The sequence below is a fragment of the Histoplasma capsulatum genome (assembly GCF_000150115.1).
Source record: "Histoplasma capsulatum G186AR genomic scaffold supercont2.11, whole genome shotgun sequence".
Classification (NCBI taxonomy): Eukaryota; Fungi; Ascomycota; class Eurotiomycetes; order Onygenales; family Ajellomycetaceae; genus Histoplasma; species Histoplasma capsulatum.
Window position 1 is genome coordinate 193,990 of NW_025544811.1, and position 26,686 is coordinate 220,675.

The following is a 26,686-nucleotide window of genomic DNA, read 5'->3' on the forward strand; positions in this document are numbered from 1 at the left end:
TATCACACAGACAAACAAGAGGACCTCAGAAGCGCTTAACCACGTGCTAACGACTAAAACAAATTAAAAAACAGGGGATAGGTGGAGGGGTGGGGTATATTTTGTCCTCAACCAGTCAAATAATAACTGATAGAATATAACAAAAAACCAAAAAAAAAGAGGGGGGGGGGGGGTTGTAGAGGGGAAAAACATAAGAATCATTTTTGACTTACTCAGATATGTCCTCCATTGGATATTTTCAAAAGCTGGGGGGACAAAGTAGGATAAAGCAAAATTGAATACCCAGTTGGCAGACGTGCAAAGTGCGACAGCTTTCCCGCGGAAGCGAAGTGGAAACAGCTCTGGTGGATAGATCCAAGAAACGGGACCCCACGTAGGGGCAAAGGAGGCCACAAAGAGGTAAGTACAGGCTACGACGGCTTTGGCCGCGAAGCCAGGGTTGACAGCCCACGATACCGCTCTGACTCCGTTAATACCCCCGGGAACAAATCGGCCGTTCGCTCCCAGGATGCCGCCTGTGGCGAACATCCAGGTACACATGAGTAGTCCGCCGACAATGAGGGTGGGACGTCGACCCCATTTGTCTACCCAAATAAGGGCGGGAAGGGTCATGACAACGTCTGAAAAATGGTTAGCCTGAAGTTTCTTTTTAGGATAGGTATCTTTATGGGGTCATACTGATGACGAATTGAATAGAGGATGAAACGAGCAAGGTGTTTCCTCGCAATCCAGCCATGGCGAAGACGTAGGTAATCTATGTTAAATTAGTACGGTGTTAAATTGTTATTTTTAAAACTAACAAACTGAAGATAATTAGGGGTATGGGTTGCTTGCGCACATAATACATCATCACGTTCATTCCCGTCAACTGGCTCCAAATCTGAGTGAAGACACCAACGTGCGTTCGGAAAATCATATTCTTTTTGAAGAGGTCGAAGTAACTGCACGGCGTTAGCAGCACGTTCTAATATAAGTTACGATGGGGGGGTTAAAATAAATACGGGGACACATACGTGGTATCGTTAGTTTTCTCCATCTTTACGAAATAACTGATTTCCCCCAGTTCGGCATTAACAAAGGGATGGCCAACATCACCTTTGCCATGGATGGCGGTGATAATTCTTTCGGTTTCGCTCCAGCGGCCCTTTTTAGCGAGCCAGCGAGGAGACTCCGGTAGGAAGAAGAGCCCCAAAAGGAGAAAGGCGCCAGGAATCATTTGAAGGGCCCAAGGGAGTCTGAACGATGTTTGTCCGTTCGCTGGCCCAATGAATGTACATGCATATGAGAGATAGAACATAATCAGGATACCTGTTGTTGATCGTATATGTTAGTCGTCGGGGAAGGAATCCTTAAAACTAAAGTGAGTGCTCGACTTACCCCATGTAATGGCCCACTGTTGTAAGCCAACCAACCTGCCGCGTCGCGATGGAGGCGCCAGCTCTGAAATGTAAACGGGAACTTGAGCAGAGCAAATACCAACAGCAAAGCCGTTGATAAAACGACCAGCGACAAGCATGCCTATGTTCTGAGCTGCAGCGCAGATTATACTTCCGATAATCCTACGAGTTACGAGCCGTGGTAAGTAAGATTCCAGAAGAAGTTTTTTTTAGGGGGCACAAACCAAAATGCTGAGCCGACTTGGATTGATCTCTTTCGACCAAAGATATCTGAGATATATCCGGAACAAAGAGCGCCAACCCAGGAACCACCAGGCATCGAAGCAGTGATACCACCTTGGGTACTGGGTCTTGGGCCGCTGCAGCGAAGGCCATCAGGGTTACTTTCGGTTACCACCCCGAAATAGTCTGGACCTTCGTTAAAATAACAAAGGTACTGGGAAGTCGAGATGCTGCACGAAAAGAGCGGTCAATTCAAGGACGCGACACGGCACCGTTGAAGGGCTAAGGTAACTCACATAGCAGACATAGAGCTGATATCAAAACCGAACAGACCGCCGCCAATCACGGACAAAGCCGCGATGGCGTATATGTTCGTAATCTCTTTCATCTTACAAACCGCTATCTTCGTTTTTGAAAAGATCGGATGTGGGCTATTAGCAGCAGCTGCGTGAGATTTAGAAGAACAGCTGAGGCCTACTAACAGCCGAAGTAGAAATTTTGGAGGCAGAAGGAATATTAAGCGAAAATAGAAATAAAATATAGAAGCTGTGAATAGGAGGACAGAGCATAGCGAGGGAACAAAAAAGTGGGCGGATACCGTAGTATATACATGGCAAATGATCGGGCGCAATGCCCGATGCGGGGAAATGAGAGCCACAATAAGGTTTTTCTTTAACCTGGCTATCGTCAATTCATCCATGGATATCCATTATGGCTCGTGGAATCAACCGAAAGGTAAAGATGCACAAATGGAATCCAACTACGAAGAGTCGAAGTTCCAAGATTGTGTATGTACTGTACATGCGGACATTTTGATGCCAATCTAAATGATTTGCAAATTATCATATTGGCCTGAGTAGCCAAGAATCAAGCCTCGCTCTAGCAGTACACGACTACATACTCTGGCTAAGGTCAATGCACCGTGGATTTTGGCGTTGAACCTGTGCGCCACTGGAAGAAACCTTCAGGAATATGCCCTTAAACAGTTCTCTGGATATGCGCAAATACTTGTTGGTGAATCCAATGTAAGATTGAACAATATGAAGTTGTTGCTCATGGCTCCACTTCAGCTCTTAAGCATAGCTTAGCACTTTGGCTCAAGCCACAAGTGGAGGGAAGCTTTGAAAATCAATCGGTCAGCAATGAGGGTTATCGAGAAGACATGGGAGCACAACTACCGGCATTTCCTATCCCATGATGACACGCTTGACTCTTGGAAGGCTTGAATGAGTGACCGACCGGCAGGATACAAGTGAGCGGGGCCAACCTTAACGAAACGACGAACCATCTTCATCGTCCGGAACTGTTAGATGAGGCTGACATCAAGCTTTGAACAAGCATTGAAGAATTTAGCCGAGATGCCAAGACATGCCAAGTCGGCAGTGGAACAAGCTTATTTCAATGACAGCTTCCCCACATTCTATTCCCAGAGCTGCCATATTCAAATCTGCCATCATAAGCATGTTGAGCAATTGCAGACTTCAGCAGTGTATCGGCTATCTGCCAGGCAGTTGCATAAAGATTAACAGGTAACCATCGCCTAACTTTCAACTGGTAGCCCTCAATTAGTCATTCCTGGAAAAATATTAAACGCCAAACTATGAACCCATCAACCTTCTATCCCCTAAAGGTTTGGTTCAGATATCAGATGATCACATTTAAAGTTTTAAGAACTTTAACTTAAAATCAGACTCGGCTAGGATATTGGAGCCACGATGAAAGTTCCAACGGGGGCAAAACTGAATGTAATTCCAATTCTCAACGGGGAAGACTCTCAATGTGGTAATGCTGGATTTGGAAAGCATCAAACACCCAAAGTTGAAAGCTCAAATCTGGGAGAGAGAAGTACCTTGCAAAGTATGCAGAGTGTATTAGATGAGCTGGAACGAGATGAGTTTAAGTTTAGAGTGACACAATCAGGAGTGGGTCAATTTTCGCGTTGCCCCAACCCCATTATCCCATCTAAAACATGCTCAAGCATATACTCCACAGTGTTACTAATACAGAGTCGTCGCCTCGGATCATTCTAATTCCCATTCCAATTCAATGGTAAGGTTCAATATGCGACGACTGACATTGTGACACCGGGGCTTATTCGGCAACCATGGATCCCTTAAGACTGTGGTGGCCACACTGCCCAAAATCAAGAGTTGCTGTATTCGTGCACGCTCAGTTGCATAGCCTACTTTAGATAGATGTCTCAACAAAACCGTCATATGACTGAGGGGAGGAAGAGTATTCATTTGGCAGTCCGTGGCAGTGCATTCCTGCGTTTGCCTCCTTTTCCTGGAGTGTGACGGTAATGCCATCGCAGGAATGAATCGTTCATTCCCTCTAATGTCAGATGAAGTATCTTATCCCTAAAGCGAAAGGTTAATCGGTTTTTGAGATGAGCTTGCTTCCTTTACTAAATAGGAAAGAGACCCCGTTCGCTATTCCGCGAAAGGAAAGAGGACGGAAAGCTGGAACGATTAGATCGAAAATCTCTGGCTCCATACTGCTACCCTGGCTCTAGGAGTTTCATATGTAATGTTTTTTCCTCCTCTATCGTCTCAAACACCCTTCATCTATGGTAAAATGAGTGTGTAAGAACACGCGGTGATACACGATAGGGGTAGAAGAGAAATTTTTCTCTTTTTTTCTTTCTTTCTTTTTTTTTTTTTTTTTAACTCAGCGAAGTTGATGATTTAAATACTGTTGTTGCTTTGGTATTTCCTGGGAAAATCGAAGTCGCAATTCATTAAGCGATAGTGGTGGGATGCGTGGATTGGGGTTTGAAGTCTTTTCTCTGTTATTGAGTAGCTGCTAGTTACATGAATTTCAATTTAATGCAAATTCTATCATGTACCATGAGCCACGAGGAATCTTCTACCACACTCGCCAGATTGCATACGGCGCACTTCTCACCATTCATTACTTTCAACCATCTCGAAACCGACTAGGAGTTCGGAATCCGAAGGAGTCCATCCAACCCCCAATACTCAGTCATCATTCCAAAAGCCCTTAAGTGAGGTTTATTTATAGGGCATGGCATTAGCTACATAGAAATGCAGGGACTGATTGCTTGAAGTATTGTTACTATTCTATCCCTGGAACCCAAACGGCGATGCCGTAGAAATGTGATCAGTTTTAGATACATTCGTTTGGGATTATGGCCGCCAGCGAGACAAGAGTCTATATCTAGGGTCCGTCAAATCCAATATTGGACATGGGAGGTCTGCATCCGGTGTTTCGGCTCTCATCAAAGTGTTGCTGATGTTGCAGAAGAATGCACTCCCCCCTCACTGTGGTATTAAAGGAAAAATCAACCACGGGTTTCCAACTGATCTAGACCGTCGGAGCGAACGCATTGCATTAAAACGAGACTTAATGGGTACAACCGAAAGACGGAAAACGAAGAATGTTCGTTAAATGTTCGTTTGGGAATATACAGCGTTGCTTCTGGAAGATGTCCCAGACATTAAAAATCGAGATTTTTCGGATTCACGATCGAATCATGTTGCAGTTTCTGCACAGTCAGCTAAGTCTCTTCGCAAAAACTTGGCTTCTTGCGCGAAATTTATTGGCACTTCCACGTCCACAAAACCTACTTTCTCAATCTCCTATACTACAACGGCACGGCGAATACACAATAACCGTCGAGTGACAATATCTCCGAGCAGATATTTATGATTTTGACGGTATTTCGCGGATCCAGGGCTTTCCATCTATTCGACCACTGGTAAATGGAAATGCCGAGATCGACTGTCTATAACCATCAGTGATCCAGCTGGGTACTTGCATAATTTAGACTGCACTAGCCTGATTACTCAGGATTGGTGATACTGTATATTTGGTGGGCTGTCGCGCAAAGCTGCCGGAGACAAGACGCACACCCGAGACACAGGGCAAGCATGGTTGCAGTCAGGACATCATATACGGGTCTGAAAGAAGTGATCACCCATCATAAGTATAAGGTTGAAGCGGTTTGCATCAGACAGCAGACCTTTTCTTCTTGCCAAAAATACAAAAGTTACTCAGTTGGTGGAGAAAAAATACAAGGGAAATAGATGAGAAAGGGGTGAGGCTGGTTAAGAAGACGAGGATACAGTGGCAAGGATCTCGCACTAATCCGGAAGCGGAAATCCCTATCTTCCAGAAGCAACCTAGGTAAGTTAACATATTTTAGCGTTCTTGTTTTCTGCTGACGGGGTGATTACATTGCAGACCTGATTATTGGCTAAGCAATACCCCATTATGCATGGGTGAGTTGGAGGCGCTAATCGGACTACGGGTACAGACACGCTGGCTCCCGCCCTCTCCAGCGAAGGAAGTATATAATTTTTCAAGATTTTCATGCATGAAGTGATAGATTCTTTCATTCACCGTCATATTACAATATGTCAATATTCATCAAAGTATCTGTGCTAAGACACAATATAGCTAGAGAGATAAAGAATTCTAATATGGTAATTCTGTGTTGATTGAAATGGCTAAACCCATTGAAATCAGCATACTGTACATATTGTCTGCTCTGCGAGAATGTATTCGCATGAGGAACTTTTCACAAGTGTAAAACTATTTAATCTTTTCAAGAAATGTGATGGCAAATAAAATAAAAATAAGGGACTTCAAGAACTAACTCTATAATGAGATAAATAAATTAGCTGGTGTTGCAAAATCCATCCAGCGGATGCCACGCACGGCATACCCTCTGTTGGCAAGGAGTGCCCCAGACCTAGAATTCCATGGTTGAGTCATGTTTCTTCCAGCAACCAAGATAGGCAGGCCACCTAAATTCTAATCAAAGCCTCTAAGCTCTCACACTTTTGAGTACCATTTATATAGAAGAAGCCATTGAAGCGATAGAATATGTAGACTGATGGCAAGCCGATCCTGCTGGCGCTAAGAGGAAATATTTCCTTAGCAGCTCAGTGGAAGAAGTTTGGCGGTTCTATATAGACGAATAAGTATCTTCCCTCGTTTGCAAGAAAGCAGAGCTAGATTGGTATTGAGGACCTTGAGGTGGTATTCCATTCTATTTTTATATCTAACTTCTTTAAATGGGGCAAACGAGCTGCACCCCGGCGGTGCGCGTAAAGTTCGAAACATGCACAGACAGCGCACAGAGACAGAGCACAGAGACAGAGCACAGCGACAGAGCATAGAGACAGGCGGCAGTCCTCCCTCGCAAATATCACTATAGTCGGTGTGGTGGCCAAGCTTGAGGCAGTTGGGGGCTTAGAAAGCCCTGACAGTTCAACGGCCAAAGGGAGGAACAGAGAGTTACTTCGTTTGTCTACCGAAATACAAGGCAACTTAAGCACTAGTGCATCCATGGGCGGCCCCACGCGGCTCATCCTCGGGGACGATTCCATGGCGGGGTCTCGGCGATATATATAGACACCCCTTTCCCCTCTTTAGTGCGACTCCGTCGTTGCTCCTCCCATAAACCTCTTCTGCTTCCAAGTCTCGAGTGTCATCTTATGCTAAGGGGCAACCCACCGTTGTGACTACTAGGTCGATCTACTTCTTGGTACCATCTCCCAGCCAGCTAGACTCTCAAATCGCCATCATGGGTGCCGACGATACCTTCAGTATGTGCTCACCATTCCCAGCACGGTCCACTATTTCCGATACTTAATCTAGATATATACATGGACGGACGTGTCTAGGACGCGGGCAACGATATCAAAGACAGGGGCTAACCAATATCCTGCCATATAGACTCGTACCGATACAAGGATACTCCAACTTACACTGACTCCAATGGCTGTCCGGTAGGTTTCGCGTCTGCTCTTAATAATTTGTCGTATTGTCCCCACTAGATCGGCTATCATTAGAGAGAGCAGATCAATGAGAGATACATTAATAAGAACCGTTGCATCTCGTCTAATGCTGATGGTACGGATAAATAGGTTATGGACCCCGAGTCCTCCCAGCGCGTTGGAGAAAATGGACCCTTGCTCCTTCAGGATTTCCACCTGATCGATCTCCTCGCGCATTTCGACCGCGAACGGATCCCTGAAAGAGTCGTCCATGCCAAGGGTGCAGGAGCGTACGGTGAATTCGAGGTGCTGGACGACATCAGCGATATCGTAAGTCAAAGACTCTGCTTGTCCTTTTGTTTGCAACCATCATCTGCGGCGTTGCAGACATACCCAGAACCATGTTCTATGCTAACGATTACTATAGACCACCATTAACATGCTTAGGGGCGTGGGAAAAAAGACAAAGCTTGTTACCCGTTTCTCCACTGTTGGTGGGGAGAAGGGATCCGCCGACAGCGCTCGTGACCCGAGGGGTTTCTCTACCAAATTCTACACTGAGGAGGGCAACTGGGACTGGGTCTTCAACAACACGCCAGTCTTCTTCTTGCGTGATCCCTCAAAGTTCCCTCTCTTCATCCATACCCAGAAGAGGAACCCCCAGACCAACCTCAAGGATGCCACCATGTTTTGGGACTATCTGTCCACCCATCAGGAAGCAATCCACCAAGTTATGCATCTGTTCAGTGATCGTGGTACCCCGTACTCTTACCGCCACATGAATGGCTACTCCGGACACACTTTCAAGTGGCTCACGCCGGACGGGGGTTTCAACTACGTTCAGATCCACCTCAAGACTGACCAAGGCAGCAAGACTCTGACCAACGAGGAGGCCACTAAGCTTGCCGCTGAAAATCCGGATTGGCACACCGAGGACCTCTTCCGGGCCATTGAGCGCGGCGAATATCCATCCTGGACCTGTTACGTCCAGGTCCTCAGTCCTCAACAGGCCGAGAAATTCCGCTGGAACATTTTCGATTTGACCAAGGTCTGGCCCCATTCGGAGGTCCCTCTCCGCCGCTTCGGTCGCCTTGTTCTGAACAAGAACCCACAAAACTACTTCGCTGAGATGGAACAAGCTGCCTTCTCGCCCTCACATCTGGTCCCCGGCGTCGAGCCCTCCGCAGACCCAGTCCTGCAATCCCGCCTCTTCTCCTACCCAGACACCCATCGCCACCGCCTTGGCGTCAACTACCAGCAGATCCCCGTCAACTGCCCGCTGCGCGCCTTTAACCCGTACCAGCGCGACGGTGCGATGGCCGTCAACGGCAATTACGGCGCCAACCCCAACTATCCATCCACCTTCCGCCGGATGAATTACATGCCCGTCAAAGCCAGCCAGGAGCACGAGAAGTGGACCGGCGCTGTCCTCGCGAAACAGCTCCCCGTCACCGATGAGGATTTCGTGCAAGCCAATGGCCTCTGGCAGGTTCTGGGTCGCCAACCTGGCCAGCAAGCGAACTTTGTCAAGAATGTGGCGGGCCACTTGTGCAATGCTGAGCAGAAAGTGCGCAAGGCGGCGTATGGCATGTTCAACCGCGTCAATAAGGACTTGGGAAGTTCCATTGAGTCATCCACAGAAGCTTTGGTGGCGTCGCAGGTGCAGTCGCAGCCGCGCCTGTAGCCGCGTTAAGAACATTTTATGTCGTTCGGTTGGATATTGGGGTTGACAGGTTTGAATACTGAACGTCGGTTATTATGGTTGAATTGACTTTTATTTTATTTTGTTTTGTTTTTTCATTTTTACCCTTTTAATTTTCCTTTCATTCCCTTTTCACCATTCTAGGTACTTGGCAGGATATTAATGGATTTAAACATCCTTGGATAACGACATAAGAGGATAGGCTGCAAGACTAGTTACGCAGGACAACTCTGGTGTTTTCTTTCGGGGCCCTGATATTAACCATAGTTTTGGTACTTATATCAAAAGTGGCTATCCTGACGCATTTTCCATTCCAGGGCCAAAAAAAAATTCCAAACAAATTATTTTTCTATATAGTTATCGTGTCGGCTTTTGAGTTGGGTATCTCTGAAATATAAGCTGCTATAATAACTTGGAACTCCTTTTCCAATCAGTCATTGAAGTGCATTACGGTGTAGAAATTATTTGATGTCTCAACTGAGTTTCCACTTTATATTAATTACCGATCGCAATTGAGGCGCATTTTATTTATACATGGCGAGGACTACGCATATATATATCGACAAAGAAGATTTATGCAGATATAGTAAAATTGTTGTGGTAGTGGTTATTTCCGTTTGAGTGGCCCATGGCGCAACTAGGGTTACATCCTAGCAAGCCGAGTTTTCCCCATCAATCTACCTTTATTCTCCTCCTCCCCACTCCCTGTGGTCGGTCCTGTATGAAGCGCGGCATGGACCTTAGTTACAGGCAACGAAATTTTTCTTTAACGAAGCATCCAGTTTTAGAGGCAAATAACTATATGCACATTTCCCTGGTCTATGTCCTCTGTCTGGGCATTGTGTTCCCATCGTCTCGGCAACGTTTGCCCCTCGTTTGCCATCCATTCCATTTATCCCGTGCATTCCGAATCCAAACCAGGAATTGGCAAACCGGTCAGCCAGTGAGGATATGCGAGATTCTGGGTCGGCTAACTGGCCCGCAATCCTTGTCGCTGAAGAACGGCACCAGTGTGCCTCAATCCCCCCTTAAGCTGTGTGCTCCGTTTGCATGTTCCCCTACCGTGGCGGTTAACACTGGAGATCAAAAGATATCAAACGATAGTATTGGATCATATCTCTCACTGTACGGCGTTCGGTAGGGGCGCGAGCACTGATAGTATATGCAGACGTCAGACCTTGCTGATGCATATCCTGGTTCGCGCATCCACCTTGCGTCGGGGCAATTGGTCTGTCTGGTGTTGGTGATGCTCATCCGCCCAGTGTTAATGGAGGTGTTATGGCTAGCAATGCATCCCACACAAAACAAAGTGAGGCCTCCAACAAGGCTGAAACTAGCCATAAAACACTTCCTGCCATTATTTACATCAGGTCCATGATCATCAAGGCTCTCTTGGATTTCAACTATTGATGGCTTGATGGGCTTTTCGTTCCAATTTCATTAGGCTCCTTGCTGCCCATTGGCAGTGTCTGCAGTGTCAGGCGTGTCTTCTGCAGCGAGGCCTCCTGCTTGAACCATCCAGTGCCATAGAGGGCATTATGTCCCTGGGCCTGGAAAGGATATAAAGATAGGAATAAGCCATATTTCCACTTACTTTGTGGAATAGCTATTCTTGTTTTTCTATAAGTTTTTCTGTCCTGGCTTTCTATTACCCAAACAGAGGAACCTGATCGCCCCATTTGCTTGTTTTTATGAGTTGTTTCCCTACGGAAACCCTCCTTGAACGCCTTGCAGGTCTTCCAACCGCCTATGATAAGTTAAGATCTAAAATCGTTTTTCCATTATCTTTCCAGGCTCTACCTTGCACTAGCTGTGTCTGAATATGGGAAAGACAGAGGCTGTTTTACATTGGTGAACATACCCCTCTCCACAATAAAAAGAGACAACGTTATGCGATCTAATACATAACTTTTAGGTATGCGGGTCTGAAATCCCGAAGTGTCGACCTGGTGGGAGATTACGCAGGTGATGAGTTGTTTCTCATCGAAGGCGACTCGCTGCTTGCCCACACCTTTTCAAACAAGAAACTAGATTTTAACCCTGGCTTCCAGCTGCTACATGCCACCTATATTATCGAGAATTTTCTGCGCGGAATTCACCAGCGGAAATGTACTTTCCATCTCGTCTTTTTTGAGGACAATGCAAAGCTATGCATCCCACCTAATATCCCGGGTAACCTGCATTCCAGGTACCTTCTGGCCCGAGAATCTATTATCCAGCATTTCCAGAGCAATATGGACGGTCGAACTTCGCGTACAAAGGTTAAGGTTTTTGATTCTTATTATGCCAGCGATTTTAAGAGCTTCTTGACTGCCTCTCGAGCGTATTTTATCATGTGTCATGACGGTGCTTTTGTCAATATTGAGCCGGGAGTTGAATGCAGTGCCAGCCCCGAAAGCGAAGATGGCCAGGAGAGTGATTACAGTTTTGAAGAAGTTGAATCAGCAGTTCCGATCAATCTTGCCAGTCATGCTATTGGTTTTCGGTCAATGATAAACTGGTTCGTTTGCCTAGGTTATAGTATTGCCCTCCTCAATGGTCTGGAATGTCGGGATACCAAGGTGCGTTCGATTTCCCTTCGTTCCCATTCTCACCAATTACCTGGATATGAGAGAACTGATATGGACCGGGGAGCAGGTAATGGCGATAATTGTGACAGGCAGCGCAACAGGGGCTCGAAAGGCGTCCCCATACATGTCCACTGCTGATGATGAGCCAACTGGGATTACTAGCGGGGTTTATGATGAAGACGGAAGGTCTGATGCGGAATCAGAGTCTGCTTCTAGCAATTTGGACGATACTGATGCTAACGAGATCGTCGCCAAGGAGCTCGCCAAATTGGATTTAAACACGAGTGGTATCCCTGAATCAAAAAGGGGAGCAAGAGACCCGCAGGACTTGAAAATTTTGCAAGAATTCCAGAACATCTTGAAGAAGTCCGATTGTCAGGACCTGACCCAGCGTGACCTTGTCGTCGTCATGACGCTGAGCCTGATGTACAAATACGGTGTCCTGGAAGGACACAGTGCCGCGGAATCAGAAGCAATACTGATACACACTGCCACTCTGCATGAGTGTCGTCTTTCCGATCGCGCAGTCAACCCCAAATCAAACCGGGGTAGTATTTTCTTCTCAAAATTTATCACATCTGCCTACCAAGTTCTCAGATCTGGTTATTGGAAAGAATTTGTGGGCAAAAACACAACTTATTGCGATTTAGCTGATCTACTTGATGGTAGAATATTTTTCCATCTTTTGAACTTAGGATTTTCACAAAATATTTCCAATTCGTCAGTGATTTCAAAGTTCGAGTCTCTCATTATATGGGTGAAGCGACTGTGTGGAGTCAGCATTACATCTGAAATATTAATCTCGGGTAAGTTGACACTTCTCCAGCTCTCCCATTCACATTTTCGTCGATGATTAAAAGGAAACAAAGTGCGAAATGGCGTATCTGGGAACGCAATAAAGAATGTAAGGGAATCCGAGAACACCCAAACCACAACCACTTCAAAAGAAATTTCTAGGAGCGTGCTCCCTTTCGCCCATCCTGTCTTTGACCGTCACTTGGCGCCTGTCCGACTCGCGATCGACAAATCCCATACGCACAAAATTACAAAAACAGCATCACGGGTTTTCCAAGAGCTTAGCCATTGGCATAACTGTCGTCGTCCCGTTGGCGCCAAAGTTGCTGCTCCAAAAATGACAGAAAAGCAAGCATTCTTTGCTAATCGTCGCAATCAACGCTTTATGTCTGAGATGGCGGATTACGCGGCAAGCCTAACTAATGCGACAGGTGGAATACTAAAACCGGAGACTATTTTCGTACAGTCTGGGAAAGACGAAAAGCAGAAGAAGCCATCGGCGTCGAAACCCAATATCATTCTTCGTTCTGAAGTTAATGAGAAGAAAGGTCCGTTGAAGTCCAGCAGCAAAAGGAATCTCACGAAAGATCTTATTGCCGCGAAAAATGAGAGAAGGAAAACGGAAGAGACGGAAAAGCAGCTTCAAGCATGGTCCAGAGTGAAAGCTACTTTCGATAAAGAATCTGATTTGGCTATCCGGTTCACGAACGTCAAGAAATACTTGGCTGAACGTTCACACAACAGCTACGTCGTGATAGAAGCTGAAGTTTCGACTTATCTGCTGCACATTCTGGTTCAGCTGTGGATAACTAGATGCAATGCTGGTGATCGGGACCCGTCACTCCATATTGCAGCGTTCATTTGGGATATGGTTTGTCGTATTTCTAAGATCAAGGAAGGAATAACCCCTGACATTGCGGAATATGTTACAGAAACCGTCAAAGCCCTTCGGTTGCCACAGGTGGAGCTTGGAGTTCAATTCAGTCTGAAGCCATCGCAAGCGGCTGTGAGGTTTCCTTTTCTAGAAGCTGCTAAAAATGGAGTTCTGGATATCGGATTGTCTCCTACCGAATTCCAGCTCAGCCATGCTGCTCCTTTCTTTGATCGGAATATGGATTCTGCCCGCGATCCCCGTGTCCGTGATTTTGAGCCTGACAAGTGGCAGCGGGAGGTTCTTGACGAGATTGATGCCAACAGAAGCTTGTTCGTGGTTGCACCTACTTCCGCAGGAAAGACGTTTATTTCGTGGGTTTCGCTCCGTGAGAGCTTTTCTTCCCTGTTACTTCATAATATCCCAAGTTTTCAGTGTTTAACACTACTCCGTGCTACAGATTTTACGCGATGAAAAAAATTCTTGAAGAAGACTACAACAGTGTATTGGTGTATGTTGCTCCAACAAAGGCTCTTGTTAATCAGGTCGCTGCCGAAATCCAAGCTCGATTTTCGAAGTCCTTCAAGCACGGTGGCATGTCTGTATGGGCCATCCATACCCGCGATTACCGCATCAACAACCCTACCGGCTGTCAAATTCTAGTTACGGTTCCACATATTCTACAGATTATGCTCCTTGCGCCATCGAATGCGAATTCATGGTCACCCCGAGTCAAGCGCATAATTTTCGACGAAATACACTGCATCGGCCAAGTGGATGATGGTGTTGTATGGGAGCAATTGTTGCTCCTTGCCCCCTGTCCTGTTATAGCTTTATCTGCTACAGTTGGAAATCCACAGGAGTTCAGCAATTGGCTCCGCATGACCCAGATGGAGAATGGGATCGATCTCACTACGATAGAACATCGCCACCGCTATTCTGATTTGCGGAAATTTGTTTACAACCCACCAACCAAATTTCACTTCAATGGCTTACCAAACTCCGTACCTTTCGCCCCCACGGGTCTCGACAATGCGTTTGGTATGGCATATATGCACCCAGTAGCGTCCATTGTTGACCGTTCAAGGGGAATGCCAGATGACCTGACTTTCGAGGCACGCGATTGCTGGCTACTCTGGAAGGCTATGGTGAAATACCAAACAGCAAGCTTTCCTGTGGACGAATCGCTTGACCCTTCCGTTGCCCTACCAAGCGTTATTCGCAAAGTCGACATTATCAATTGGGAGGCTCGACTCAAACCGCTTTTGAAGACCTGGATCATGGATCCAAAATCGCCTTTTGATTTAGTCCTAAAAGCGCTTGAATTTTCCGTGAAAAGTGCCCAACGGCCCGATATTCAGATTTCGTCTGGCAATTCCAGACAGCCTGAATTTTCACCAACTGTCGTCCGTAACAACTTCTTAGACACGACAGTTCCGCTCATCTGCTCGCTCCACGAACAAGGCGCCCTTCCAGCGCTCTTCTTCAATTATGACCGAGGCGCCTGCGAGGCGCTCTGTGAGATAGTGCTTAGTGAATTTGAGAAAGCAGAAGAAAAATGGAAAGCATCGAACTCAGCTTGGAAAGCTAAAGTTACTGCGTTTGAGTCTTGGAAAATATCCAAAGACAAACGGGCCAAGAAGGCGGCTCCGGTTGATGTGAAGAAGGGCAAGAAGGGCAATGACCAAATGTCTCGAGAGGATCGCATGTGGGACGAGGCAACTGCGGAAGCCAGTGTCTTTGAATCTTTCGATCCTGAAGCCCCATTGGAGGGCTTTCATCTTGCCGACGTCAAAAAGCTCACGCCATCCGAATTTGAGTTACACGCTCAGGAACTGAGGAGACGCTTTGTCCCGGAACGGTTGATCGCTGCCTTACGACGTGGCATCGGTGTTCATCACGCTGGCATGAACCGTAAGTACCGCCAAGTGTGTGAAATACTCTTCCGAAAGGGGTATTTACGGGTTGTTATTGCCACTGGCACACTTGCGCTTGGTATTAACATGCCTTGCAAGACTGTTGTGTTCTCCGGCGACTCTATCTACCTCACCGCGCTCAACTTCCGTCAGGCTGCTGGCCGTGCTGGCCGTCGAGGCTTTGATGTACTTGGAAATGTTGTCTTTCAGGGTCTTCCCTACTCAAAAATCTGCCGCTTACTTAGTTCAAGACTTCCAGATCTACACGGCCATTTTCCCATCACGACTAGCCTGGTACTCCGCCTTTTCACATTGTTGCATGAATCGAAGCAGGCGCCTAATGCGGTGAAGATGGTCAACTCCCTTCTCTCATGCCCACACATCTACCTTGGTGGAGGAGAGGCACGAGACCCTGTATTGCATCATCTACGGTTTTCTATCGAATTCCTACGCCGCAATCATCTTTTAGGACCGGACGGCGCGCCTTTAAACTTTGCAGGATGCGTCTCTCATCTCTATTTTGTGGAGAACTCTAGTTTCGCCTTCCACGCGCTGCTGAAGGATGGCTATTTCCATGGTTTATGCAGAGATCTCGACACCCGCACCGAACAGAAACTCCTTACGCTGATGCTGGTATTGTCTCACCTTTTCGGACGCAAATACCTGCGGCTCTCTGCCCTGGAAAATCAGAAAACCGCATTCAAAAGGTCGACTTCGGTTATTGTCCTTCCACCCATGCCTGGCAAACCGGCTAAGGTGCTACGTCGCAGTAATCAGGAAATATTTCAGACATACAGCACCTATGTCAAGACGTTTGTAGATCAACATATTACAGAGCCAGACTGTGAGCTACCGCTCACGGGAATGAAATGTGGTGGGGATATCGAGGTTAAGTTGGGACAGACTACTGGTCAATCACCCTCGAAGTATACGTCAGCATTTTATGCTCTATCAGGACATGGAGACAAGTGGAGTAACATCTCTGATCTCTGCGAAACAGTCCGCAGCGGCGTCTGGCTCGAAAAGGCTGTTGTTCCGTACTTGGGACTCTATCCCGAGGAGGATAGGGTACCGCTAAATGCGTACTTATACGATTTCTTCAAGCACGGCAATGTTAACGCTATTGAAAGGGACAATGGAATTCGAAAGGGCGATATTTGGTACTTGTTGAATGACTTTTCCCTAGTCCTTGCAACGATTGTGACGAGTTTTGAAAACTTCCTCAAGCTGGCGCCGGGCACGGAGGCGGATATAGCGGAGGTCATGGGAACCGGGGACATGCATGAGGAGGAAGTGGATGTGGGAGCAATGCACGATGGATTTGGTGGCATGGAACTTGGAAACGCGGGAGGAGTTTTGAGCCGGCATATGCCGCAAACAACAACTGCTCGTTCCACCGCAGCCCTAATGACTTCTGCAAAAACAATCAAGAAAAAGAAGAAGGTGGTGAGCAGCTGGGAGTATGAGGATGTGGAGGAAAGTGGTGGTGACGAAGATGACGGTGCTCCCGCAGCGAGCCATTTTTGGGACGATGACGAACCCGTGGCTCCATGGGACGGAATGGATCGTGGTGGGATCATCAATGTGCTGAAAGGATTCAAGCTATTGCAGGCGGAGTTCAACACGAAGTTCAGGGGGATGTGGGCCTAGTATGGTCAATCAGATATTTTAATTTTTTTATCTAGTTGGGATAGGCTGATGAGAGAGTTCGTTTCCTTTTGTAAATATTACAAATTGGTCCAGACATATTTGTACACTGTATGTACAAGTACAATCCATTTATCGAGTGCAGTTAAAGTTAGAGCAATTCAGTAGACTTAAAAATGAAGGAGTTTCGGGTTTTGCTCTTCCCAAAAGCCCATATTGGATTTTCATATACCTAATGATCCAATCTCTATGAACGAGAGTGCCATTAAGGAGCGAGTGGAGGGAGCCCGGGTTGGGGGGCGGGGGTTTGGTAGGGAAGGGGGATGTGATTTCCCCACAAGATATTCGCAGGCTATTTATCGCGGCTTAATTTCATGAGGTAAACGCTTTTGGTAAAGGGGGGTAAACAAAAGCCCTTTTTAAAACATTTCAAAACGCATTTTGCCTACAGCATATTCCATTTCTCCCAGCCGAAGGGAACCGTCCTCTTAGTTGTGTTTTAACGCGTAACCGCACCGAGACGCCGGGTATTCCAAAAGACCAACTACTCGGGGATCCGAATTGCTCTCAAGATACATGCAGATAGCCAGACATTCCATATGCATTCTCGCATAAACCCAGCAGGACGGATCTTCGCACATTTTGCCCAACCAGAACGCTAAAATAAGAAGCGCTCTAGGTTCCCTGTTCCCAATTAATGCGGTGAACTTAGGCTTCAGGTTACCCATATATGAAGCCATGGTCACAAAGTTGGTGTGGTTAGTTTCCATGTCCAGAATCGGCATGAGGCTTCGGAGGGCTTCATGGTACGTGTTGTTCTCGTCGTTGCTGTCGTCTTTTATTTCGCATAACTGGGCAAGCTCAGCGTGGAGTCCTTCCCGACCGGTGCGGCGGTCCCTAGTTTTTAGATATTCGTTATACGATTCCATGAAGGGCACGAACCAGATGCTTTCTGAAAGGTACGGTTGAGTGTACGGAAGTAGGCGTGAGAGGCCGGATTGCATTAGAAGCCAGTTTAGGGCCGAAGGGTCAGAGGAGAATACGAATGAGTCGGAGGGTGAGTTTTCCACTTCCAATAGAGGGACATCCGATAATAACATGCACGTCGACATTATTCCGTCCATGTTATCCTTGGTGATCTGGGACTTCAACTCCTGCTGATAAAGACGAAGCGCATCTATGAGATGGCGAGTCTCTCGAACTCTGTAGCATGCAGAACTCGGCAAGGCCCTTGCTAAATACGCGTTGGAGATTCCTAATATAGCGTGCATAAGGTACGGTGTCTAGGTTGAGTAGATATTGGCATTAATATCCGTTTTCCCTGGCATTGACTCAACATCTGGACAAAAATTTTGACACACCTGCAATGCCAGCCGAATCATATCCCCCTTGATAACCGCGGCGAAGGTTGGAGTCGCGGGGACTCTTCCAGAAAGTCTGTTGATAAAAAGATATAGACACTTGTATGCCTGTGCACGGAATGACCCCGATACAAAGACATTATCGGTGTGACACAAAAGACGCTCTAGATGACAAGCCAAATCGCTCGCTGCCATATTTTGGCAGTGTCCGTCCGGTGAGGGAGTATATCCAGACATCGCCAATGGCTGCATCTTGGGTGATGATTTTGGAGATGAGTAAGTGCAATCTACGCCATAAATCTCACATCTCCGGCAGCATGGCTTTATCTCATCACACTAATCCATCATTTCGTTAGAAATACGTAGAAGCCACTCCAGATAAATGGACACTGTTACCTTTATCCGTCGTTGCTTGCAGTTTACACAACCAGTTCGGGATTTGCGATGTGCCTTTCGTGGATGGTACACTGGATCACCCGATTGGCCTTCGCAAACGAGCGACGACTGTTTCCGTGACGCCCTTGGTTGTGCCGGCGGATTTTTGAAGCGGAATATCACCTGCTTCCCGCCTTTCTCCATTGTTGCCCGAGAAGGATAGGAACAACCACCAGATCAATGCCAGCTGCCAGGCGGATGGACAACCCCGATGGAAAAAGAAAAACTAATGTATCTGAGGCAGCTGCGTATTTGGGAGTGCTGGAACCCAGCAAATATATAGCTTTGTTAGAGCTCCACAATACGAGCAGAGCCATCGGCAAGCACTCCTATGGCGTCACGCTGGAGGGCTGAAAAGTTAAAGCTGTCAAGCAGCTTGGCGATGGCAAGAGCCAACTGGATGGATCAGGCCCGAAGCCACTCATTTGAGTTACAAGACCAGACTGCCATTGCATGGTGAAAGCCTTAGCAGAAGGGTGCAGATCCGTGCAAGATCGAAGCGATCCCGAAATGGACATTCGACATTCGTGGACAATTGTTTGTCGTCGATTCCATGGTCGTCACTAGGCCTAAACAGGCAGTCGGCTCGTGTTCGGACTGTTACTAAGCGACAAGACAATGCTCCCAGACCAACAGTGGGACTGTGAACTCGAATGTATCGCAGGTATTAATGATGCGATAGGCGAGATGTATCAGATACACGTTGAAAGTCTCTCATTGAATCGTCCCTCTCTCTATAAGGGCTTTCCATCCGTCTGCTGTGTTGTTTTCATCATAAATATTCACCTGGTTGGTATCTAACCCCTTTTGAATTATAATATTTCTGTATCTGTATCTTTATTTACATCTCATTGATTCTATTTTCAATGGTTTGAAGCCATTTTCTATCAAAGGGTAAATCGAATGATTCGTCAAAGGGGAATTTGGGTTCTTTTACTATGTAAGTTAAGAAATAAAAGCAAAATACACTTAACTCAACGATCCCTTTTGTCGCAGGAATACCTATTGGTCTCATAATGATACACCCAGCTGGGTAAAAACGACAATTGTGACAATATAATAATTAGGAATAATATAAGAGAAGAGAAGTAAAGAAAAGCCAGAAAATGCTTCAGTTGTTGGTTCTGGTCGTGTGCTCTATCAAGGAAAAGCGACGAACGGCCGAATCATTTTGGAATATCTTCGCGGAAGAAAAAAAAAAACCGCCCACTTGAAAAGGAGCAAAGCTGTTCCTTTTGAGAGTGGAACAAATGCTTAGAACAACCACCGTCTCTAAAACCTATTTATACACAGAAGAGCATGGGAATAGGGAATTGAATGCAGTTGAAAGGAAGTTAGACAGCACACATATATAAATATTGCCATGCCATGCGCCATGCGCCATGTGGCCTTCCGTTTCATTTTCAATTTCAGTTATTATATTTATTGTTTATTTGCATATGCTGGCGAGTAATAATAGATTGTACGACGCAGAAGAAGGACATAGAAAAGGAGGCGAACGGTTGGACGCGGGGATAGTAAGTCGTAAGGAGCAAGAAACAGATATGGATTATGTCTGTCTTTAGCTACGGCCATATTTCGCTTTGCCGAACGTGAAGGGGACGTAGCGGTATTTAATCATGTGTTGTATTTGTCGTCGCACTAATATAGAATATCAATATCCAGGTGCTTGACATATGTATGGGGTTATCGAGAATGAAATTGAGGGTAGTTTATTTAGAACATACTCGTGAGGCCAAATAGCAGCAACCAGTAGACCACCAAGACAGGCCAGAAGACGGGGATATTGAAGATCTCCGACCAGGAGCAGAGAAATGCGATGAAGATCGCCCGGGTGGCCGAATGCCAAAATTTGAACTCGGGGAGTCTTCGAATGAAAGGGCGGAACTCGTCGTCCTGTTTGGTTGGGAGAGAGCTTTCGCCATCCTCTAGGCCCTCATCCTGCGTGAGAGATGGGTCGAACTTGGGTTGTAGAAAGGCAAGAAAAAGGTTGAGAAGATAGATTCCCAGGGTGTAGGCGACTGCCGGTCAATGGATTAGTTTTCAATTTAACGATGGGTTTCAGTAAAGATAGGTCCTGTGCAATCGGCGGGGGAGGAAGTACCGATATACCAGCCCTGTGCCATAACAATTCTCAAGAAGAAGACAACAAGCAGAAGGCCAGTGCCTATCCATCGGTATGTAGTGTAAGGGGTTGCGGCATCAAGATAGGCTTGGTATTTCTAAATCAAACAAAGCATCAGCATCAGCCATCTTCGCTAGCTAAAGAAAAGAGTTGGGTAGATAAATTTAAAGGCCCCAAATCCACAGTCTGTTACAGCAGACTGCGTTGATGCTATATAGCATGGAAACCACATACCCGAGTCAGCTTTGAGGTTTGCGTCGTCACTGCCGCAAAAGGCGTCTGGTCAGGCTCAACGGCATCCATGGCGCAAAATGAACAAACGAATAAATCGGCAATATTCCCACAAATCCACGGCGAAAGGGATATCCGACGCAGACCACGGCAGTTCACAGGAATTGCGCGCCAGAGGTAGAACTTGGCTCTCTGTCAGTCACGATTTGATATCTGGTCGGAAAGGCAAAACGTGGCTGAAGATTTTCAAGCCACAATTGGCTTAGTAAAAAGGTTTCTGATTAGGGTTAGCGTGTTTCATCTTATATGATCACGTGATAGACCTATCGGTTGGCCTCGGCAAAACCTTCACCGAGCTCCGGCTGTGTGAGATAGTTCGGTGGAGCAAGGACAACCATCACAACCACAGCAAAGAGGAGGCAAGGCAGCGCGGGCATCTCAATTGTTGTCTCATTGCTATCCAATTAGTGCTGTTGCTACCAGTCTCGCTATCTAAGATGTTTGTTAGACAATGTGAGAGGCTTGTTGCGCGCGTGGCTGCAACGCCTTTGACCTCATGTTTGAGGAACAGCCGGCTTTACTCCACAGCTTCTCCAGCCTACGAACATATCCTCGTCTCGACCCCGAAACCAGGAGTTGGCCTCAGTATGTACTTACAGGTTTATTGGACAATGGAAATTGCGGTGGTTTTATTTTATTGTGGAATTCCGGCATTGACATAACCACGCTGACAAAACATCACGTAGTCACTTTGAACAGACCAAAAGCTCTTAACGCTCTTTCCAGCCCGCTTTTCCGTGAATTGAACGATGCCCTTACGAAATATGATGAGGACAAGGACATTGGTGCCATAGTCCTTACTGGTAGTGAAAAGGCTTTCGCGGGTAATTCATCCAACTTGAGGAATATCAATCGAACAAACAGTGTTGACAGATTATAGCTGGCGCCGATATCAAGGAGATGGCACCCCTCACTTTCGCGTCTGCATATTCGAACAACTTCATTGCCCCCTGGTCACATCTCGCAAATACGATCCGTACCCCTGTTATCGCGGCTGTGTCTGGATATGCGCTTGGAGGCGGATGCGAGCTTGCAATGATGTGCGATATCCTATACTGCACCTCTAAAGCAACATTTGGGCAACCAGAGATCAAACTTGGAACTATCCCTGGTGCTGGTGGCTCCCAGCGCCTCACAAGAGCAATTGGAAAGAGCAAAGCTATGGAGCTCATCCTGACCGGAAAGAACTTCAGCGGGAAAGAAGCTGGGGAGTGGGGTCTGGCTGCCCGGGTCATTGACGGAGGTCAAGATGAATTGGTTGAAGCGGCAGTCGAGACCGCTAGCGTCATTGCGGGTCACAGCCGTGTCGCAGTCGTTGCTGCAAAGGAGGTCGTCAACAAGAGCCAAGAACTCGCCCTGAAGGAAGGCGTGGAGTATGAAAGACGTCTATTCCACGGACTTTTCGGCAGTAAGGATCAGAAAATCGGTATGAACATAAGCCCTTGACTCCCCAGTTACCATTGTATGTCTGTTTCAGTTTCTAATGAGCACATTGCAGGAATGACCGCATTCGCTGAAAAGCGGAAGCCGGAATGGTCAAATGAATAAATACACACCATGATATGTTTTGGCGTGTATATTATATATGTAAATAGACATTTTCTACAGCCAAAGACTGCAGTATACATTCTACTTGTCTAAAATCAATCCAGCAATATGACTACGATGAAACGGTCTGACGCAAGATTTTTTTTTTGGAATTTTTTCCCATTTGGAATTGAACTTATGAGCCAACTTTTTAGCCATCACCGGCATTTTTTTTTTTTTTTTTTCATTATTATTATTATCTTTTTTGGAGGTGTGAAAATATAGATCACCCTGTTTCTCGTTTTATTGACATGATCAGGAACGAACAAAAATCGAACAATATCGCCACCACTATCCAATTTGCGAATGCTTTTTATTTCCCAACATATCCAATAAATTCCCTTTAGCGGACCCCGGACAACTTATCCTTGGCCTTTTCCAAAAGGCCACTAGCACCTATTTCCAGTCAGCAGCGTTGTTTAACTCCTCAACGAGAACATTCTAACCTCAAAACAAAGAAGCTTACCTGACTTATCGTCGTGGGACTCCTGGGATGCTGAGCTTATGTCGGAAGCCTCTGAGGACTGCGAGCCACGTTTTCTTCCCGGGCTTTCACCAGGCTGATCCTGCCAGTTTTCGGACCGCATTCCCTCGCTTCCTATTCCCTGGTTCCCTAGATGCTCACTGCCCATGCCCTGTGCTCCCAAGTTGTGGATTCCCTCCTGGCCTTGTCCCATTCCAGAAGACATCGGCTGGCTGCTGCGGCCCATTTTGTGTTGGCCATACTGCTGCTCCTCACCAGCACCGTAGCCCTGAGTTGACTGGGTGCCGTAGGTATTAGATGAACCCAATTCGCTCTGGCCAATTCCTTGGGAGCCATGCATGCCCTGCATGCCACCCTCTGTGTCTCCGCTAGACCGCAACGGGTTGTTTTGCGATTCTTGCTGCTCTGTGCGGCGACCTGTATTCCACGTATCTCTAATTCCGGACATGATCGGGATTGTATTGCTAAGGATATTTTTTTTTTCCTTTTTTGGTATCAAAATGTCACTGAATATATTATGTTGATGATTCATTCTTCAACCCCCTCACGACGCTGATGGGTGGTGGGAGTCTTTTAAATGTTCGATTTCACCTTCCCTCCCATTTCGCCTCCCTTCCCCTTCTTCTCCCTATTTTTTTGAGTTCTTTGGGCCAGTGAGGTCATATGGTTATGTTTTGGGTATTGACTTTATGGATTTGCTGGCATTGTTGGTAATCTTGGACGTCAATCGGAGCTTCTGTCAAAGCTACTTTCCAACAGGCAATGGCTTGTAGATCAAATACCAAGTAAATCCTGGTGCGCAACAAAATGTTGTTTTCTCTAGCGCCAGTCAATCGAAAGCACGGCTCCTCAGGCATGGAGGCAAAATCTGGTATGACGCCAGCGGCTTTTGAATACTAGTATGGAATAGCCTTCAGCTTAACTCTGTCGAATTATGGTCCTTGGGATTTCTTTTGACTAAAAAGCGAATGCGAATGTAGTAACTGGGGGTAATTCTCTTCGGCCTTGAGAAGTAAGAACAAAATAATGGAGACGACTACATGCACCAGTACTAGTATCAAAAGTGACCGATTCATGCGCCCTTTTCCGTTCGCGCCAAAGAGCAGGCTAAGCTCCGAAACTGCCCCGCTCCAACGGCCAAAATGTACTATGTAAACACGTTTAATCGCCGTGCTGATGCCCAGGCACCAATGGAGCTGACGGCATGTTGATAGAGGAGCTGTCATTTTCTGACCTCGAGCTTACAGCCGAACATCTACGCGGAGATATCCACAGAGCTGGGGAGGACCCTATTCTCTTCATTTGCGCTCTCACCCACTGGTCTCATTCTTGGAACACAATAGTTCTACCTCGTATGGAGAAGGGTTAATATTGAGAGTTGTCTTTGATCAATCTTGCTCCACAGAAACGCCACAGATACCCGACTTTGATTTGCATTCATTATTCGGCATGGGCAGCAATAGTATCCCAACATGCATCCCCGACGATGTCAGCTCCGGTGTCTCAAAACATCTCCAGAGCCGCCAGGCACTGATCTCACAGGAGCGGGGAAACCGCAGCGGTTAGCTACTACATATTACCCGTAAAATAAATTCATGCGCAGATTCTGCCGATTGCAAAAGATATCGCACAATATCCCGCCCGATAATCTAACATTTGAAATTTACACCGCTGCAGATGCCGACTTCCGCCGCTCCCTCTCACCAACAGCCCAGAAGGCCTGCGATATTGTTCGTCGCATCCGGAGCGAAGAACAGAATACGATCTGGCGCCAAGTATGCAATGATGAGGGTGGTGAAGAAGAACTATATCCCGGAATGATGTTCATGTTGGCAAAGAGGCGCATGGAGTCCACGAAGCTATGGAAAATCGCGTGCAGAATGCCCAAGGGCGCCCTTCTTCATTGCCACATGTCAGCAATGGTGGATCTTGGCTGGCTCTATGAGAAAACACTGGCGACGCCGGGAATGTATTTTTACTCAACGGTACCGCTACACTCTGAGAGTAATCGCCGCACGGCTGCGGTGCGGTTTACTTACTCGAGCGCCGTGCCGAAAGCCTCTGCATCGGTCTGGAAATCCGGATATGAACCTGGTACGCTGATTGATGCCAATGCTGCTGCGGATAGTTTCCCGGATGGTGGTCGGAAGGGTTTTATCTCGTGGCTGAAGGATAGGACATCAATTGTCGCAAAAGACTCTATAGAGCACCATCTTGGTGTCGACGCGATCTGGCGGAAGTTTACGTCTGCGTTTGTCACTTTGGGCTCGATTACGTATTATGAGCCCATTCTACGCGCTTTTATCCAGAAGTTACTTGAGACGATCGCGAAAGATGGAGTCCAGTGGGTGGAATTTAGAGATGCATTTACAGAGCCATATTGGCGTGAACATGAGGATGCTCCCTGTGGAGATTTCAGCGAGATGGTGCGAGCCATCGGAGAGGAGATCGAGAAGTTCAAGGCGACGAAGCTGGGTGAGAATTTTTGGGGGGGACGTATCATCTGGACGGGGATACGGTCCATGGGCACGGAACAAATAATTCAAAGTACGTTTAAGCCTGTAAATTTCTCTGGGTGTAGGCCGTTGACTAACTCCTCTCCTGCTGGTAAGACATGCAAAATTGCATTCTTGCCAAAAAGGCACACCCGCATTTAATCGCCGGCTTCGATCTCGTGGGCCAGGAAGATATGGGGCGCACTCTCAAAGACTTGACCCCGGAGTTGATATGGTTCAGGCAAAAATGCATCGAGGAGAAGCTGGAGATACCCTTCTTTTTCCATGCGGGAGAGTGTCTAGGGGATGGCGATGGCACAGATGAGAATCTCTACGACGCCATCTTGCTCAGGACTCGACGCATCGGGCACGCTTTCTCGCTATACAAACATCCTGATCTGATTGATCTAGTCAAGGAAAAGAAAATACTTATTGAATCGTGTCCGATTTCAAATGAAGTTCTGAGATTGACGGCAACGGTCCTGGCGCATCCCCTTCCCGCGCTGCTAGCTCGTGGTGTCCCAGCATCACTTAGCAACGATGATCCCGCTCTCCTAGGCCAAGGCACCTCGGGAATGTCTCATGACTTTTGGTCGGCACTGCAAGGTTGGGAGAACCTCGGGCTGGCTGGGCTGGGATCACTGGCAGAGAATAGTGTTCGGTGGGGCATATATGAAGACCAGACTGAGGACGAGTGGCTTCAGGATATTGAACTTGGCATCAATGGCAGTGGTATCCGTGCTGAAAGGATAAAGCGTTGGCAGGAGTCGTGGGAGGGATTCTGCCAATGGATTGTGGATGAGTATGGGGATTAGCTGAATGCCCGGCAGTTGCTCTTTTGTTTTATTTTCTGTGTTCCCATCTGTTCAACGCGCGAAATGGCCATTCAAAACCAGATAGATAGAGGTCGATCGATTATGGGTATGTATTGTAGTTACATTCGTCCATGAGTTTTCAAATTTGACTTCAGTTGCACGGTCCTGTTCAATCTGCTTGTCTCACACAACTTGCACTAGTTGGTGTATCAAATTTTGTTGAATG

General features: G+C 46.8%; 10 protein-coding genes across 10 annotated transcripts in view; 6 read left to right on the forward strand and 4 right to left on the reverse strand.

Moving 5' to 3' along the window:
* Positions 1-2,007, reverse strand: part of HCBG_07133 (sugar transporter) — a gene marked incomplete at both ends in the record, with an annotated part of 2,545 nt that extends 538 nt beyond the window's left edge. Inside the window, 7 exons of the mRNA XM_045434182.1 lie at positions 213-620; positions 679-754; positions 839-941; positions 1,014-1,308; positions 1,378-1,559; positions 1,622-1,849; positions 1,916-2,007. Coding sequence (XP_045284973.1) covers positions 213-620; positions 679-754; positions 839-941; positions 1,014-1,308; positions 1,378-1,559; positions 1,622-1,849; positions 1,916-2,007 — 1,384 coding nt within the window. The remainder of the gene's footprint in view (positions 1-212; positions 621-678; positions 755-838; positions 942-1,013; positions 1,309-1,377; positions 1,560-1,621; positions 1,850-1,915) is intronic.
* A 310-nt stretch (positions 2,008-2,317) lies between these two features.
* On the forward strand, positions 2,318-2,845 carry HCBG_07134 (uncharacterized protein; the record flags this gene model as incomplete). Its single annotated transcript, XM_045434183.1, has 3 exons — positions 2,318-2,407; positions 2,531-2,644; positions 2,708-2,845. 3 exons carry the CDS (start codon positions 2,318-2,320, stop codon positions 2,843-2,845), a joined length of 342 nt encoding a protein of 113 aa, XP_045284974.1.
* A 1,616-nt stretch (positions 2,846-4,461) lies between these two features.
* On the forward strand, positions 4,462-6,481 carry HCBG_07135 (uncharacterized protein; the record flags this gene model as incomplete). The annotated part of the gene is made up of 8 exons (XM_045434184.1): positions 4,462-4,580; positions 4,951-5,021; positions 5,053-5,194; positions 5,433-5,551; positions 5,669-5,768; positions 5,826-5,863; positions 6,266-6,349; positions 6,447-6,481. 8 exons carry the CDS (start codon positions 4,462-4,464, stop codon positions 6,479-6,481), a joined length of 708 nt encoding a protein of 235 aa, XP_045284975.1.
* A 692-nt stretch (positions 6,482-7,173) lies between these two features.
* Positions 7,174-9,082, forward strand: HCBG_07136 (catalase isozyme P; the record flags this gene model as incomplete). The annotated part of the gene is made up of 4 exons (XM_045434185.1): positions 7,174-7,195; positions 7,326-7,378; positions 7,517-7,696; positions 7,794-9,082. 4 exons carry the CDS (start codon positions 7,174-7,176, stop codon positions 9,048-9,050), a joined length of 1,512 nt encoding a protein of 503 aa, XP_045284976.1.
* A 1,808-nt stretch (positions 9,083-10,890) lies between these two features.
* Positions 10,891-17,071, forward strand: HCBG_07137 (DEAD/DEAH box helicase; the record flags this gene model as incomplete). Its single annotated transcript, XM_045434186.1, has 5 exons — positions 10,891-10,919; positions 10,984-11,629; positions 11,706-12,444; positions 12,508-13,636; positions 13,765-17,071. 5 exons carry the CDS (start codon positions 10,891-10,893, stop codon positions 16,868-16,870), a joined length of 5,649 nt encoding a protein of 1,882 aa, XP_045284977.1.
* A 150-nt stretch (positions 17,072-17,221) lies between these two features.
* On the reverse strand, positions 17,222-18,807 carry HCBG_07138 (C6 zinc finger domain-containing protein; the record flags this gene model as incomplete). Its single annotated transcript, XM_045434187.1, has 3 exons — positions 17,222-18,150; positions 18,229-18,564; positions 18,625-18,807. 3 exons carry the CDS (start codon positions 18,805-18,807, stop codon positions 17,356-17,358), a joined length of 1,314 nt encoding a protein of 437 aa, XP_045284978.1.
* Positions 18,808-19,572: 765 nt separating this feature from the next.
* Positions 19,573-21,228, reverse strand: HCBG_07139 (RER1 protein; the record flags this gene model as incomplete). Its single annotated transcript, XM_045434188.1, has 4 exons — positions 19,573-20,304; positions 20,391-20,684; positions 20,768-20,885; positions 21,023-21,228. The coding sequence occupies 4 exons, from the start codon at positions 21,089-21,091 to the stop codon at positions 20,225-20,227; spliced, it is 561 nt and encodes a 186-aa protein (XP_045284979.1).
* Positions 21,229-21,435: 207 nt separating this feature from the next.
* On the forward strand, positions 21,436-22,947 carry HCBG_07140 (enoyl-CoA hydratase/isomerase; the record flags this gene model as incomplete). The annotated part of the gene is made up of 4 exons (XM_045434189.1): positions 21,436-21,664; positions 21,766-21,903; positions 21,960-22,505; positions 22,578-22,947. The coding sequence occupies 4 exons, from the start codon at positions 21,517-21,519 to the stop codon at positions 22,625-22,627; spliced, it is 882 nt and encodes a 293-aa protein (XP_045284980.1).
* Positions 22,838-23,683, reverse strand: HCBG_07141 (uncharacterized protein; the record flags this gene model as incomplete). Its single annotated transcript, XM_045434190.1, has 2 exons — positions 22,838-23,062; positions 23,133-23,683. 2 exons carry the CDS (start codon positions 23,680-23,682, stop codon positions 23,010-23,012), a joined length of 603 nt encoding a protein of 200 aa, XP_045284981.1.
* A 671-nt stretch (positions 23,684-24,354) lies between these two features.
* HCBG_07142 (adenosine deaminase) lies at positions 24,355-26,460 on the forward strand (the record flags this gene model as incomplete). Its single annotated transcript, XM_045434191.1, has 3 exons — positions 24,355-24,514; positions 24,828-25,697; positions 25,763-26,460. The coding sequence occupies 3 exons, from the start codon at positions 24,355-24,357 to the stop codon at positions 26,458-26,460; spliced, it is 1,728 nt and encodes a 575-aa protein (XP_045284982.1).
* Between the last annotated feature and the right edge of the window lie 226 nt (positions 26,461-26,686).